The sequence below is a fragment of the Galeopterus variegatus genome, unplaced genomic scaffold, assembly GCF_000696425.1.
Source record: "Galeopterus variegatus unplaced genomic scaffold, G_variegatus-3.0.2 Scaffold4685, whole genome shotgun sequence".
Taxonomy (NCBI): Eukaryota; Metazoa; Chordata; class Mammalia; order Dermoptera; family Cynocephalidae; genus Galeopterus; species Galeopterus variegatus.
The window spans coordinates 13,065-27,917 of record NW_007730796.1 but is presented as its reverse complement, the minus strand read 5'-3'; the positions used below and the strand labels follow the sequence as shown (position 1 = coordinate 27,917).

Below are 14,853 nucleotides of genomic sequence, written 5' to 3'. Positions count from 1 at the left end.
GGTCCCCGGTCCGGTACGGGGGCAACACTGAGGGTTGCGATCCGTTGCCGGACACGGAAAAAAAGACAAAAAAAAAAAAAAAAGAGCACCCACCACACTGCCTGGGTCCAAATCATGGCTCTGTACCTTGCTAGTCACGTATGTCTGTCCTTGGAAAAGGTCTTATCCTCTGTGCCTCAGCTTCCTTATTTATAAAAAAGGGGACAACAATAGTATCTCCTCACTGGGTTATGAGTAAATGTTTACAAAAATGCCCAGCTAAAATATTATGAGGATAAAACATAAGGAGGACTTTAAAAGACTAGCTAGATGGCAAAGTTGAGTAAAATAAAAGGATAAGTATAAGTGTGAGTTTTGAAGTGCTGTAACTTAAAGAAAACTTTAAAAACACAGATACTAAAGGGCAAGTTGGCAATATTTATCACTATGCATTACAGCAATGTTTTTAAATAGCAGAAACCAGAAACAATCTAAATATCCATCCGTTGGGTGGCTGGTAAATTATAGTACCTCCATACAGTACAATATTTTCCGCCATGAAGAAGAATGAAATAAATCTAAATGTGCTGAGAATAATCCCCAAAATACATTTTAAATTTTAAAAAAAAGGTACAGAAAAGAATCCTTTATGTTGTACTCTAAATTGTTTAAAAATAAAAATAACAACATATCTATATGCATATCTATGCAAATTCTATTTCTGGAAAAGTACACCAGAAACTCTAACAGATAATACCTCTGGTCAGAAAGCCTAGAGAACTAGGGATCTCAGGTGGAAGGGAGACTTATTTCCCCCTTGCATACTATTTGATTTTACCATGTTTATGTATTCTCAGTTTAAAAAATTAATGGAAAAAAAAACTGGGGGTGGGGGGCAGGATAAGTTAAATAACAGGAAATCATACTTACGTATTTAAGTAAGCATAACTTTTATGTGTTTCACAAGCTTGCCCAGTATAAATATTGGCAAAAGCCTAATGATACTGAGGATTCAAAACCACTAAAGATTTTTTTTTTAAAGTAGGGGATGTCCTTAAAAATAGTTCAGGGAAGGGCTAGCCAGTTAGCTCAGTTGATTAGAGCATGGTGTTGATAACACCAAGGTCCAGGATTTAATCCCTGTTACCAGCGACCACCAAAACAAAAAACAAAACAAAACAAAACAAAAAAATAGATCAGGGAGAATAAACAAAGTAAGCCTTAAAAAGCATAATTTAAAAAGCCTAATTAAAAATTAGGTGCATTTCAAAATTCTAAGTTATGTATGATGTCATTTTGTGATTCAAAATTCTGAATATATTTTCCCATATTAGAAATAGTTAATAGGTCCCTATGTCAGCCCACAAAAGCCTACTATACCCACAATGATAACCTATAGTACTGCACTAATAGTAGTACAGGTTCCCCCTTTTTCTTTCTTTTTTTTTTTTTTTTTGTAACTGCAACAACTTTAATATTCCACCATTTTAGAACCTCATCTTATTGAAGCTCTCGGGCACATCCGACAAGGTGACCTCTCCCTCCCTCTTAAAACACTTTCTTCTTTTGGCCTCTGTGAAACCAAGCAGTCCTGGTCTTCCTCCTCTCTTACTGCCTTCTTTGCTTGCTTCTCCTTTCCTTCTCACTTTCAAGAGTTACAGTCTTCTGCCCAATTTTTTAAAAATCTTCCTTGGTGATCTCATCCAGTCCAATGGCTTTAGATAGTATCTGCATACTAATAATTCCAAAATTTACATCTTGAGCCTCCCCATCTTCCTTGAGTTTGATTTATATTTGAAGATTGCCTAACCTGTATCCTCTACTTGGGGGTCAAATAGGCATCTCAAGTTTAACATAGCCAAAACAAAACTCTTGATTTACCCCCACAGTCCTGCTCCTTCTGTCTGTTCCATCTCATTTAATGACATCATCCTCCATCCAACTGCCAAGGATAAAAACTTGAAGTCATCTTGATTCCTCTCTTTCCTTCATAACTCACAGCAAAGCCTGTTAATGCTACTTTCAAAATATATCTCATATTAAACCACTTCTCAACACCTACACCACCATACCCTAGACCAAGCCACCATCACCTTTTTTAGTAGAGTACTGCAATAGTCTAAATGGCCTCCATGCTTCACTGTTACCATCTCCCACGATCCATTCTCCAACCAGCAGCTAGAGGGATCTTTAGAAGACGTAAATCATATCACATCACTCCCCTGCTTAAAATGATCCAGTAGCTACCCATCACCTTTAAAATAAAGAAAGATCACAAATTCAGTTTTAGATATGCTGGACTTTAGGGGTATAAGGCATGTAAGTGGAGATATGAAGAAAGCAAGTTTATGGCCCTCAAAAGAGAGATCTGGGCAGAAGTTACAAAGTGGTATGACTTATAAGCATATGGATAAAAACTGAAAACCATGGATTTGGAAGAGAACATCTCAAACAAGCTGAAATGAGAAAGGCAAGAGCATAGGACCAAGACTTGAGAACTCAAATATAGAAAGTTATGGGAGAAGAGAAAGAGTTGACAAGGAAGACTAAGAATAAGAGTCCAGACACATAAAAAGAAAACTAGATCTGCTACCAGGGAAGCCAAGGGAAAAGGATGTTTCAAAACGAAGAGAGATCAAGTCAGATTGAGATTTTAAAAAACATCTATTTGATTTGACACACATAAGTTGTTTGTGGCTTTAGCAAGAGCTGTTTCAGAAAAGTCATGGGGAGGTACAGCAATGAAGACAGAAACTCTAGTCAATGCTTTCATGAATTTGGCAAGTTCAAGTGCTCTAGGAAGGTTTTAATGGAGATAAAGAGGTAGAAGACATAAGACAGAAAAGAGATAATAATGTAAATTTTCTGAAAAGGTAGGAGGGAACAGAATCAAGGCACAGATGGAAGGATGGTACAATTATAATAATCAGCATAAAGTTGTACTTTTAAAAAGTATTTGAAAAAGCCATTCAAAAACTGTACATGCTAAACTTCTAGGTAAAAAATAAAATGTATTTATATTTAAATAACGGAAAATAATCAGGCTAGCTGCTTAGCTCAGTTGGTTAGAACATGGCCTTATAACACCAAGGTCATGGGTTTGGATCCCCGCACCAGCCAGCTGCCAAAAAAAAAAGAAAATAACTTAAACTCAACTCTCTTGCAAGAATAACTATGGATATTAACAATTACCAACTAATTCAATAAACATTTACAAAAAGCCTACTATAAGCCAGGCAGTGTTCTAGCCTCCATTGAAGATGACAGATAATAAGACCTTATTTTTCCCTTTAAGAAGCCCATAGCAAGTAAGCAGATTTGTTCAAAAAGAAATAATTGGAATTCAGTGTACTTACTGTGATTCTTTGCATGTACAAAAGAAAGTGATGGCACAAAGAAGCAGAGTCTGAATCCTAAACCTGACATTTATACTTTGGACAAATATCTTTAAGCCTTAGTTTCCTCATTGGTAAAGGGGATGAAAAATTACTTACCTCCAAGGTTATTAGGATTAAATAAATTAATACTTGTAAAACACCTTGAACAGAGCCAGACACCCCGTAACTACTCAATCGATGTAAACTATCTGTATTAAAAGAGAGAATTTTTAAAACGCTATATAGACTAAAGTATACTTGGATGGGTCTTAGAAGACAATTAGAAGACTCTTGGAAGAAGAAATGATAAATACAAATTCATCAAGAACAGGAGAAGGTTCTGCAACAGGTTCAGGCTGCTGTGCAAGCTGCTCTCCCTTGGGCCATATGATCCAGCAGAACCAATGGTCCTCGAGTTGTCAGTGGTATACAAGCATGCCATTTGGAACCTTTGGCAGGTCCCCATAGGTGAATCACAGTGGAGACCCTTAGGATTTTGGAGGAAGGCCCTGCCTTCATCCACAGATAACTACGCTCCTTTTTTTTTTTTTTCCTTTTTGTCTTTTTTTGTGACCGGTAACGGGATTGCAACCCTCGGTGTCGTGCCCGAACCGCGACTGGCAACGGGATCACAACCTTCGGTGTCGCACCCGCACCGCGCTCAACCAGTGAGCAGACCGGTCTCTATATGGGATCCAAACCCTCGGTGGGAGCGCCGCTGCGCTCCCAAGCACCGCACTCTACCGAGTGCGCCACCAGGCGGGCCCTAACTACGCTCCTTTTGAGAAACAGCTCTTAGCCTGCTACTGGGCCTTAGTAGAAACTGAACACTTAACTATGGGCCACTTCATGTAACTTACTTGTGTTTTCAGCACTTGCTTGGGCCAATCACATGTATACTATTTCCATTTGATGATTGAGTGCTGCTATGCATGCCCAACCTTATGGCTTGCTGGGTCAGATTAACACCCAGTTCATGATGGGCAGCTCAGGTCACATGGTAACTTGGTATTGCAGGAAATCACAAGTTTTGGGTTTTTTTTAAATCTCTCCCTCCCAGCCTCCCTTGTTCCAAGAAGAATTTAAGGCAACTAACTGAAAATACTTCAATATAGCTAAATTATAAAATGAGACATAAATGATGAGGTTTGAGAGGTAGAAAGGAACAAATAGAAGTTAGGGCAAAGAGTAAATATCAACAAGTCTTTGTGACCAACTGGATAAGAGGTGAGTAAAGGGAAGGAACCTAATGGGATTCCCAGGCTTCTGGCTTGACTCACTAAATTGATGATGTAGCCATTAAATTAGTCAGGATAAGGAGCCCAGGAAGAAAAACAGGTTTGGCAATAAAGATGATGAAATTGTTTTTTGGACATGTTGGATTTAAGGTTCTCATCAGTCACTTGGTAGAAATGTCTACTGGTCTTTGGCAAAAAGGCCAAGAAGAGAGGTCTAGGCTGGAGAAAGATTTAGACGTTGTCAGAATGTTAATGATGTCACTCAGGGTAAATATAAGAGTAAGAAGGGAAAAAAACAAACAAAAGAAGATAAACTCTTGGATACCAATATTACGGGGTGGATAAAGAAAAACTAATGAGAAGTTCAAGACATAAATGAGTAACTAAGAGCTCTGTAGGAATAGGGACTTTATTTAATTATGTATTCCCAGGGTCTAGCACAGGAGGTACTTAAAATCAAATTCTAAGGGAAGCTCAGTAGAATGAAGACTAAGAGATATCTATTGGATTTAGCAATCAGGAAGTTATTACCCTAGCAAGAGCACTTGAGTGGAACAATTAAGGCAGAAGTGAGACTGCAATAGAGTAAAGAGAAGAAAAACTGAAAAGATGGGCCGGCCCCATGGCTCACTCGGGTGAGTGCGGTGCTGATAGCTCTGAGTCCGCGGGTTCGGATCCTATATAGGGATGGCCGGTGCGCTCACTGACTGAGCGTGGTGCAGACCACACCGTGCCAAGGGTTGCGATCCCCTTACTGGTCAAAAAAAAAAAAAAAACTTAAAAGAAATTAAAATAGACTCTATTCTATCTGAAAGTTAGCTGTGAAGGAGAGAAGTAAAGTAGGCCATTAAGCTAGAAAAAAAAAAAAAAACCTAAAGGTTATGCATATTGTAAATTAAGGAGAAACAGATCCTACCTGATAAAATAACCAATAATGATGACCCTTTAAAACATTATATAGGCAAAGTGAAAGAAGCTGGACACAAAAGACCACCATTCATGTGAGAAAGTCCATAATAGGGAAATCTAAAGACAGAAAGTAGATATGTGGTTGCTTAGGACTGGGGAATCAGGGTAGGGGAAGGTGATGGAGTTTGGATGTGTTGTCCCCTCCAAAACTCAGGTGGAAATTTGATCCCCAATGTGGTAGTGTTGGAAACTGATTGAGTCATGGGGGCGGATCCCTTATGAATGGATTAATGCACTCCCTGGGGGAGGGGGGAGTAATGAGTGAGTTCTCACTAGAGCTCCTGCCAGAGCTTGCTGTTTATAGGACCCTGGCACCTCCTCTCACTCTCTTGCTTCCTCTCGCCATGTGATCTTCTTGTACCCGCCAGCTCCCTGCCACTTTCCGCCATGAGTATAAACAGCCTGAGGCCCATGCCAGATGCAGCTGTCCCAGAATCATAAGCCAAATAAACCTCTCTTCTTTATAAATTACCCAGTTTCAGGTATTCTGTCATAGCAACACAAAACGGACTAAAACAGAAGGGAACAGAAGAATAAGCAGGTGACAGCTAAAGGATATGGGGTTTCTTTTTGAGGTGATAAGATGTTCTAGAATGGACTGTGGTGATTGTTGCATATATCTGTGAATATATTAAAAAACATTGACTTGTACACTTCCAATGGATGAATTGTATGGCATGTGAATTATATCTCAACAAAGCTACTTTTAAAAGAATATAAACGTAAATTTTAAGAAAAAATTAAAAAGGATTACTCTGTGTTAAAGAAGATAAATCAAAAATGGGATGGCAAAATATTTAGGAAATAACTACAATAAGAAGCCTACAACCTATGGGACACAACTAAAAAAGTGCTCAGAAAAAAATCTTATAATTCAAACACTTGAGAAGAATGAAAAAAACACCAAGCATCCAACATAAGAAAATAGAAAAACAACCACAAAATAAATCTATGGAAAGCTACTGGATGGATTTAAAACAATGACAGGTAAAAATTAATAAATAAGAAAAGAGAGAAAATAATAGACCTAATTTTTTAAAATTCCAGGAGCTGCTTATGAACAAGAAAAAAGGACAAGGCTTCACATATACAAAATAAGAAGTGATAAGGAGTAAATAGTCACAGGAAATTTTTTTAAAATCATAAAAGAAGGGCTGAGCCCGTGGCGCACTCGGCAGAGTGCGGCGCTGGGGCGCAGCAGCGCTCTCACCACGGGTTCGGATCCTATATAGGGATGGCCGGTGCGCTCACTGGCTGAGCGCGGTGCGGCCGATCTCAAAAAGGACAAAAAAAAAAAAAAGAAAAAATCATAAAAGAATACCTTGCTCAACTTTGGGCTCTGGAGCTGAGGCACTGGGGGGCCTTGGGCCTCAGCCACACCTCCCAACACCTGCAACCAGCCCCGCAACGACCACTGAGCCACCACAGGAAGCACCCTGGGCTCCCAAGCCAGAGTGGTGGGGGGACATGGGCTTCAGCCACACACCCCTGACATCTACATCCAGCCCAGCAAGGAACTGAGCCACCGCTGGAAGACCTGTTGTCTCCCCTGCAGGAATGAAGGAGGTGCTTCAGGCCTCACCCATGTCCCCCATCCTTCCTCCTCCCACCCTATCTCCTTTCCCCTTCTCCTCTCTCCCTCCCCCACTCTGCTCCACAACATCTTAGAATGTAAAAAAAAAAAAAAAAACTTTAAACGATAAAAAATTTTTTTTTTTTTAAATCATAAAAGAATACCTTGCTCAACTTCACACAAATAATTTTGAGAATATGGATTAAGTGGATGATTTTCTAGGATAATATAAATTATCAAAGCTCCCCCCAAAAGATACAAATTGTAAGCAGCCAGATTATCACAGTAGATACAACTGTCCAAGAACTACTCCCCTTCCCCTCCCCCCAAAACACAAGATCCAAATGATTTCATGAGGAATTCAACCAAACCTTTAACTTCAATGCCATTTAATAGAAGAGAAGAAAAAATGCATAGAAAAAGAAAGCAAGCTTTGAAATAATTTTTATGAAAGTGGCATAATCCAACAAAAATAACACACAGAAAACTAAAAAGCAATTTAGCTTGTGAGGAGTGATACAAAATTTCTTAGTTTAGCAAATAGAACCTAGAAGCACATTTAAAATTATAATCCACCTTGACAAACTGATTTTACTCAGAAACACAAGGAAGGTTCAGTAACAATAAATCTATTAGTACAATCCACCACCACAGCAGCTCAAAGGAGAAATAGTACATAATAATTCCCATAGATGCTTCTATTTATTAAAAAAAACTTTAAAAATGGTAATGACTGAATACTTAACATGATAAAAATACATACACTTGAAGTCTAAAGCCAGATCTAATCTCAATAGGAATGCATTAAAAACATCTTATTGAAGTTAGGAATAAGACAAAGATCCACTACTATCTTATTGTTTAATATGTTTGTAAAGTACTAGCCAAATTAATTTGACAAAAGAAAGAAATAAGTACAAAAATTATCATTACTTGGTAATGATATGATTATTTAACTGCAACTATTTTTTCTAGGAAAACAACTGGGAATCTATTACAGATAATATTCGAATTCCAAAGGTGGCTATGTACAAAATTAATACTCAGGAATTCACAGCATTCCCATATTCAAACAACCAGATAAAAGATATAATAGAATTAGAAACCCCGTTTACAATGGTAACAAAAAAATAAATAAAATATCAAGGAATAAACTTAACAAGAAATGTGAAAGGTGAATATGAAAAAAGCTTTAAGATGTTACTGAGGGATGCAAAAGAAGACTTGAACAAGAAATGAATATATATCCTGTTCTTGAACAGAAGAAATGAATAGAGACCTTGTTCTTAAACTCAAAAAAATGTCAATTTCTCTAAATCAATCAATAAATATAATGTAAAACCAATGGGAAAATACCAACAGGATGAAGGAGGAGGACTTGATTAGCTAATTTTAAGTTTAATGGAAAAATAAATAAGGAAAACCCTAGGAAGTAGATCGAGGGAGGACGATAACCAAAGAATGAGGTCATTAGGTATAAATAGGTAAACTGATCAATGAAAGAATAAAAATGCAGTAATAACCCCAAACTGTATGTAGGAACTAAGTATACCAATAGACAACAACATTTTAAATCAGTAGGGAAAAGGTAGACAACTTAATAAAGGATACCATGATAAATGGGTAGCCACCTGGAAGAAAAATAAAGTTGGATTCCTACTGCAATACTTTACTAAACTTTTATATTTTGTATGGATAAGCTCAATCAACTTAAAAATAAAATTATAATAGTATCAGGAGAAAACACAAGAATACTCATCTTAATTTTAATTAGAAATGATATTGAAATAGGGAAGGCCTTTCTTATGACATAAAACCTAGAATCCAAAAAAAGGTTGATAAATTTAACTACAACATATTTTTAAATTTCTGCTGAAAAAATATACCATAAGGTCAAAAGACAAACAAAAAATTGTGAAAAATATCTGCAACATATGTCAAAGACTAAAACTAATTTCCTTAAAGCACCAAGTTCCTACACACAGTATGAAACATCCCAATAGAAAAATGAACAAAAAATATAAACAGATGAACAAAACCTATGAACTAATACTATAGATAAAGGAAACAAATATGGCTCCAACACATATTGAGAAGATGTATAAAGAAAAATAAAATTGAGAAGATGTATAAAGAAAAATTCCTATTAAATTGACAATTAAAAAAACGTCTGATAACCCACTCTGCTACCAAGGGAACAAAGAAGCCACATGGACAGTGGAACATAAACTGGTACAACCTCTATGAGGGCAATTCGACAGTAACTATCAAAGTTTAAATAGTCTATATCCTTTGACTCATCAATTGAACTTATAGGAATTTATCCTAAAGACAGATTCACTCTCATGTGCAAAATTACATTAAGTACAGGAATATTAATTGTATCACTATTTGTGTAAGACTGTAAACATTTTAAATGCCCATCCAAACAAAGGAATGCTACCATCTCTCTCTCTCTCTCTCTCTCACTCTCTCTCTCTCTCTCTCTGTCCCTCCCTCCCTCCCCCCTCCCCCCTTTCCTCTACACACACACACACACACACACCCTCTTCTGGAAAAAAATATACAAGAAATCTATCACCGGTTGCTTCTAGGAAAAGGAAGCCAATTAGCTGGGGGTCAAAGTAGAAGGAAAACTTGTCTTTTACCATATGCTCTTTTGTACCATTTGGATTTTACACGTATCACTTATTTAAGACGTCAATACTTTAAGACCTCAATACCTGGCTGGCTGGTTAGTTCAGCTGGTTAGAGCATGGTGTTGGTAACACCAGGGTCAAGGGTTCGGATCCCCAAACCGGCCAGCCGCCAAAAAAAACAGACGTCAGTATTATGTTTACCCAGCTTTACCAATTGTTACATTTTCCTCCTCTTTCTTGGTCAGTTTTCCAGGTCCTATGTCAGCAGCAATATTTAACTGTTTTCCCAGCTAATACGTGGTATTTAATGAAACACACAGTTACATCACAACAGCAACTTAGATCCCATTACCCCCATGACTCCCTTGCTCCTGAGCTCTATTCTGCATATTTTTCTACTAATATCACTGTTCCCTATTCTTTACTGGATGTATAAAGATTATGAGTACTGAAAATCCAGTACTAAGAAGGTATGAATTTCTTGGCCTATGGGACAAACACATTATCACTGCTGTAGTTTAGAAAACAGCAGAAACGCAAGCTGCTCGAACAGGGTTTCACAAAATAGCATTTGTGCTGTCACAATGGATGCACCATCTAGTCCACTACTTTAAATGTTTAAGAACTTGATTTTATCCATTTGTCCAGCGTCAGTGGGGCTTAAGGGGATTGAACCACACTAATCAATCAAATTCACTAGACAATAATGTCTTACACATAATGCCAATGTATTAATTTAGAATTTTAAAATATATATGTACATGAGTGTGGTGTATATTTATGTATATGTGTGCATATACATCTTTTAGAAATATACGAAGGTACTTCAAAAAGTTCATGAAAAAATAGAACTGAAAGATAATATGAATCTTTCCGTAAACTTTCTGAAGTACCCTTATATATATATCTCAAGAGTATCAAATCGTGTATATCAAGGAATCACACACAAATGATAAGTATGCCCAAGGAGAACCACATGATGCTATGAGCGTGAATACAAAGAGACCAAGTCAGAAAGGTCAGGGAACACCTCCCTGAAAAAACAGTATGATTAAGTTAGGATACAATGGAAGAGAGTTAAAATAAGAAGTTTCCTGGATGATGGAACGGCACATGCAATGGTCCTATGGCAGGAGGGAGCATGATACATCCAAGGAGGTGGAAAAAGATCAAAGAACAAGAGAACATAATGTAGGATTAACTGGAGACAAACCATGTGGTGCCTTTTAGGCCACATTAAGGATTTTTGCCTTATCATAAAAGCAATGAAAAGCCAGTAAAAGGTTGTAGACAGAAAAAAGAACAGATTTGTGCTTGCAAAAGATAAGTGTGCTATATGAATTGGAGGACAAGATTAGAAGCACAAAGACTGCTTAGAAAGCTACTGCAGGAGACCTAAGTGAAGAATGACAGCAGCACGGACTAGAGTTAGGACAGATGTGAAATCAATAGGACTTGGTGCCTGATCACACCTAAAGTGCAAGGGAGAAGAAAATGTTAAGGAAAATGCCCAAGTTTCAGGTTTGCATAACTGAATGGAAAAGGATGCTATCACAGAAAGAGAGAGAACTTTCCAAGAAGACCACATTGTGCTGTTCTGTTTCACTGAGAGCTGGATGGAGGGTCGCGATGTGAAAAATAAGAAAGGGTCATGGGTACTCAGCCCACGGAACCCTTGGCAGAGAAGGATGAAAAATAGAAAATGGTATTAAAGGTCAAAAGAGAGAGAAAGTTAGCTATAGTACACTTAAAAAAAAAAAGTTTCACCTCCAGTGTCAGCCATAAAACAGGCCTAGACATTTAAATATCTAAAAACAGAACCTAGAAAGCAAGGCTTAAAATGTGATACCTGTGAAAGAACTGGTATGAAAGAATTTCAAAGTATATATTGAGATATGAGATGTTTCCCAATTTTGAGAGTGAGGGAAACACAGGATGGGGAAGGAGGAATGAAGTGTCAATCAAGGGGAGAAGGAAGCAGAAAATGACCCCACTTCACAAATTTTCAGTTTAGACACGTTTATCTTTACCTCTGGACACATGGCTAGTCTTGGCCTTGTGTGCTAAGGGAATGCAGAAATAACCCCACAGTTTATCAGAAATCATGGCTTACACTGCCATCAGGTGGTGGCAGTGAGGAAGTGCACCAACCAGATTCTGGGAGTCTGGAAGTACCCACATGAAGCCCATGGTATAATAATTAATCCATGATCAAAGACCTAAAGATTGCAGTAGTAGAGGGCAAACTGATGATAGTCCTTGCTAAGAGATTTATCTTCTAAGCTGTCAATACACAAAAGTCTAAGTTTTTGTTATTAATTTGGGGGTAAGAAAAAACAGTTCTTTTTTCTTTTTCATGTTAACAATAACATATTTAGCAATTCTAGGATGCCTAGCCTGATACTATCATCTCTAACCCAATTCCTGGTATATTATATATTTGGCTACTTACAAATGCCTCAATTTAATTTTAATGGCTCATATATAGAGATTAATGTTCATTTCTAGCACACATCAATAACCTTATCACAAACATAAGCAATTGTACAAAATTCCCTTTATCTTCGAATTAATCAAATAATAATTTTTGACTACCTAGAAGTATAAGTATCAGGCACAGATGTAAACACAATTCAAAAACCATCATGTTCTCAAAACTCATCGGCTAAACAAATATATCACTGATATAATCAACTTCAACATTTCACAAAAAACATGGTGAATAATTAACATATCATTCCTGATAGTTCCTTCCTAGTAAAAAGCTTTCCCAATATATTTGATATTCTGTGCATTAATTTCCTCCCTTCCTTCTACTAGACTAAATATTCACTTAACAAATGTACCTTTTCAAAATTCACACATATCGACCTGATTTTAATTTGTTTTTTAAGGCATCTGAACTCAAGGATCGTAAGCCAAAACGTGAAGTAATTGCATATGGTCCATTTTTCCAATTCTCAGTCGTCTGTTTTTACATTGTAGACACAGGATAATTTTGACACTAAGTATATTCTTGATCGTCATTTTCTCCCCTTAAAATCTGGATACCATTATCCGTTCTGTCTCTGGACATTCCAAAATATCACAATTCAATTAGTTTTCCCTAATTCTCTTGGATCTCTTTCCCATACACTCCCCAACCAACGACACCCCCCGACCCCTCCCCATCCCCCACCCCGCCCCTTAATTCCGTTTTAGAATGTCTAACTCTTACGCACTCGGGGATTTTTTTACAAAATCACCCTTTGGAATACTCTTCCCTCTTCTCTTCGTAATTTAGCACTCTTTTTGAAATAATTTCCCACAGCTAGGCGCCAACATCTTTCTTTAACAAAATCAAGCTGCGGGAGAGACTGAGAACCGAGTAAGACTGGGAACATTTGGGAATGTCCATGAGACAGCAGCTTCTCCTTTGAAAAGAAAACACAACTCTCAGCACAGAGCTTCCAACAGAGCGATAACACTTTTCTTCGTTGTGCTCCTGCTCCCTCCCTGACCTCAAAGACACCTTCCCTTTCTCTGATCCCCAGTCCCTGTGCTTTGCGTGGGGCCTGCCTTTCCTCGTCCTAAGGAAAAGAAAGGCAGGGAGAAAAGAAGAGGTAGCAGTCACCTTCCCGCCGCGCCAGCAAGCTGTCCGGACCCAGTCCCGCGACTCACCTGGCAGGTGCGGCCGCCCGGAGAGTTGCACGAAGCGGTTGAGCTGGCCAGTCCCCCGACCCCCGCTGCCCCCACTGCCCCCGCCGGCCCCGCTACCTCCGCCGCCACCGCCGGCGGCACCTCCTCCCCTCCGGCGGTTCCTGTCCCAGCCCTGGGCGGCCGACATGACCCGCTAACGACTGCCGCAGCCCGGTCCCGGCAGCCCGCGACAGGGCAACACCAGCGGAGCCTCCTTCCTGGGCTCCTCAAGAGACCCGGGAGACCGGTGAAGGGGGGAGCACCCGCACCCCCCGGCGCCCAATCACTGAGCGCCTTGGTGACAGGCAGCCAATGGCCAGTGGTCTTCTTAGTTGGCGGAGGGAGGCGGAGAGAGACGTGGTAACCATAGCTATGGATAAAAAAAAAGTAGGGGGAGAGGAAGGCAGAAGCAGCCGCTCAACCATCGCATCCACCGCGCTGAGCAAAGCCCGCGGCGCCGCGATTCCTGGGGTCAGGCGGGCCAATTGAAGGCCGAGCGAGCGAGGCCACGCCTGCGGAAAGGCTCCCAGCTGCGGCCGGCACTCCAGGGACGGTTAGCGTTCAAGAATTCTTTCCCGTAAACATTGCAATCAGAACCAGGATATCTACATAATACACATTTGGGGGCAATGCAGTGTTCAGTCAGCGTTGCAGACTGAGATCCCATTCCCGGACTGTTGACACACACAAAGGACTCGCTGGCGGGGAAATGAGGGGACAGTCCCGCGACTCCCCTGGCAGGTGCGGCCGCCCGGAGAGTTGCACGAAGCGGTTGAGCTGGCCAGTCCCCCGACCCCCGCTGCCCCCACTGCCCCCGCCGGCCCCGCTACCTCCGCCGCCACCGCCGGCGGCACCTCCTCCCCTCCGGCGGTTCCTGTCCCAGCCCTGGGCGGCCGACATGACCCGCTAACGACTGCCGCAGCCCGGTCCCGGCAGCCCGCGACAGGGCAACACCAGCGGAGCCTCCTTCCTGGGCTCCTCAAGAGACCCGGGAGACCGGTGAAGGGGGGAGCACCCGCACCCCCCGGCGCCCAATCACTGAGCGCCTTGGTGACAGGCAGCCAATGGCCAGTGGTCTTCTTAGTTGGCGGAGGGAGGCGGAGAGAGACGTGGTAACCATAGCTATGGATAAAAAAAAAGTAGGGGGAGAGGAAGGCAGAAGCAGCCGCTCAACCATCGCATCCACCGCGCTGAGCAAAGCCCGCGGCGCCGCGATTCCTGGGGTCAGGCGGGCCAATTGAAGGCCGAGCGAGCGAGGCCACGCCTGCGGAAAGGCTCCCAGCTGCGGCCGGCACTCCAGGGACGGTTAGCGTTCAAGAATTCTTTCCCGTAAACATTGCAATCAGAACCAGGATATCTACATAATACACATTTGGGGGCAATGCAGTGTTCAGTCAGCG

The 14,853-nt window shown here is 40.4% G+C and overlaps 1 protein-coding gene across 2 annotated transcripts in view; it reads right to left on the bottom strand.

Moving 5' to 3' along the window:
- Positions 1–13,685, bottom strand: part of KLHDC10 (kelch domain containing 10) — a 54,412-nt gene extending 40,727 nt beyond the window's left edge. The window contains exon 1 of one of the 2 annotated variants that reach the window (XM_008588144.1): positions 13,436–13,685. In XM_008588144.1, the coding sequence (XP_008586366.1) occupies positions 13,436–13,601 (166 nt within the window). In that variant the 5' untranslated portion in view covers positions 13,602–13,685. The remainder of the gene's footprint in view (positions 1–13,435) is intronic. The other variant, XM_008588143.1, reaches the window with a different exon arrangement.
- Positions 13,686–14,853: the final 1,168 nt, after the last annotated feature.